The sequence below is a fragment of the Bufo bufo genome, chromosome 1 (genome assembly GCF_905171765.1).
Source record: "Bufo bufo chromosome 1, aBufBuf1.1, whole genome shotgun sequence".
In the NCBI taxonomy this organism is placed as follows: domain Eukaryota; kingdom Metazoa; phylum Chordata; class Amphibia; order Anura; family Bufonidae; genus Bufo; species Bufo bufo.
Genome location: NC_053389.1, coordinates 19,939,016 through 19,941,359, shown reverse-complemented (window position 1 = coordinate 19,941,359; position 2,344 = coordinate 19,939,016). Strand labels below are relative to the sequence as shown.

The 2,344-nt window shown below is 38.8% G+C and overlaps 1 protein-coding gene across 1 annotated transcript; it reads left to right on the top strand.

Annotated features, from left to right (window-relative positions):
- Positions 1–315: 315 nt before the first annotated feature.
- On the top strand, positions 316–1,296 carry LOC120998069 (free fatty acid receptor 2-like). The gene has a single exon (XM_040428958.1). The coding sequence runs from the start codon at positions 316–318 to the stop codon at positions 1,294–1,296; it is 981 nt and encodes a 326-aa protein (XP_040284892.1).
- The last annotated feature ends 1,048 nt before the right edge of the window (positions 1,297–2,344 follow it).

Sequence of the window (2,344 nt, the reverse complement as noted above, 5' to 3'; positions counted from 1 at the left end):
CACTCTATCTAGGGCAAGTATCAAGGTTGTCTTCTGCAAATGGAAATATTTTTCAGAGCGTGGGACATCTACTCTTTGTGTTTTTACAGTTCTGGTTTTTACTTTATACGATCAGCTGGTTGTCTATAATCAACATTCAATCCAGATAACAAGTCGTCTTGAGGTTTGACCAACCAGTTGAGCTACAATCCAGTCATCTTCAATATGGTCTACACCATTTATTGAGCTTGAACCTCTTGCCTATTTCTGTGCATTAATCTGGAGTAACAAATATGTCTTCCTCCACTTTCCTGACAACCAACCAATGCCTCTAAGATGTATCTGGACACCCTATCTCTGGTGATTTATGTGATGACCCTGTTTCTAGGCTTACCTTCCAATCTACTGGTATTTTACATTTTTTTCAAGAAGGCTCGAACCAGGTTGACTCCAAATCTCATCTACATGATTAACTTATGTGTATCTGACCTTTTGTTTATCATGCTTTTGCCAGTGAAAATAACAGAGACTTTTTTTCGCAGCTGGACACTTCCTGAAATCCTATGTCCTTTGTTTAACTTCATACATTTCAGCACCATATATGCAAGTGTCTTCTTCCTTACTGCTGTGAGTGTTGGACGATACTTGAGTGTTGCTTTTCCTATCAAGTACAAAATTTACAAGAAGCCCAAGTACTCATTGCTGATTTGTTTATGCCTCTGGACACTTGTAATTGCCCATATATCTTTCGTGTTCGTTGTGGAGACTTCTCAGAATGGCTACCTTGAAACATTCCTTTCCCTAACTGATGACAACATGAGGGTCTGCTATGAAAATTTTACAGACACCCAGTTGGCCATGATAGCACCAGCAAGGCTGGAGTTTGCCATTGTCTTATTCTTCTTGCCCTTGACTATTACAATCTTTTGCTACGCTTCTTGTATCCAAATCCTAAGGAAATGCTGCATGCATGTCAAGCATAAGAAGAGAGCCACACGAGTCGCAGTGACCACCTTGACCGTTTTCATCATCTGTTTTGCTCCTTACAATATTTCTCATGTTGTTGGGTTCATAGAGCAGAAGAGTGTGTCATGGCGCAAGGTGGCTCTTCTGCTGAGCACTTGCAATGCTTTTCTGGATCCTCTCATCTTCTACTTCTTGTCTACTTCTGTGGATCAGGGCTTCTACCAGGCCTGGAAGTCTTTGCAGCAGAAATATAGCATATCCAAGAGGAAATTCTCCTCGGTGTTCATGAAGGAACATCCAGACCAGTCAAAAGCAAGGACGATAAAAACAATTTCAGCAACAACAGTATAAGGAGTGTGCACCACATAAAACCAGAACAGATGCAAAAATATGAAAAACAATGCCCAAAAGATGACCCTCCCCCAACTTGAGTGAAGAACTCAATGGAGACACCCATAAAATTGCATATTTTAATGCAAGTGTCTTGATGTTTGGTGAGAGATATTTAGGATGGCACAGGTTCACTGGATGTGTCTATGGTACCAGGAATGGTAGGTTCACCTTTATGAGCCAAATATCAAGAAAGCCTCAGGTACTACTGTATATAACCCTGTAGATAGACTGTTTTTAAACAAAATAATAATAAAATAAATAGTAAATAAAATTTAAATGTTTAATATGTGACATGACTATGTATGCAAAGATGTGTAATTAAGAAGTGTGAACATTCAGAAAAATGAAGTCAGTGCAAGGGCTAAACAGGGTCTTCAGTCTATTATACTAGAAGGGAGGTGCATCAAAACAAAATAATATTAAGACATTTATAGATACAATGATGTGTTATCACTGCATACAGGTGACTCACCAGCTCTGGGATAGTCAGGGTTGGCAAGGGGATTCACCAGCTCTGGAATAGTCAGGGTTGGCAGGGCTAACTACCAGAGCTGGTAAGTCCCCCTTACCTGCCGGCAGTGTGAGACACACCTTATTGAGTATTGATGCACCTCCTTTCTAGTATCACAGTTGCTACAGGACTAGGGACCCCATATAGCCCTTGCATGGTCAAAGATTGTATCTGTTCATAAGGTTTTTTATTTTTTTTTCTCTTCATTAAGAACCTAGTAGAAGTTATTTAGTCGTAGTTGTCAGTGAATATTTATTTGGGGCTATTTCTCAATTTTTATAAAAAAAATAAAAACATGAAATTAAAAAATATATTTAAGTTTGACTTTCATTCTATTCAGGAGAAAAAATGTTAAATGTTGCTATTTTCAGGTCCACGTCTACTTGTATAATTTAGGCACTCACATCCCTTTAAATTTTATGTGTCCAAATTGAATCACAGTGAAGGTGCGCCCACAAAGGCGCAAGCAGATTTTGAAAAGGATTTTTGATGCAA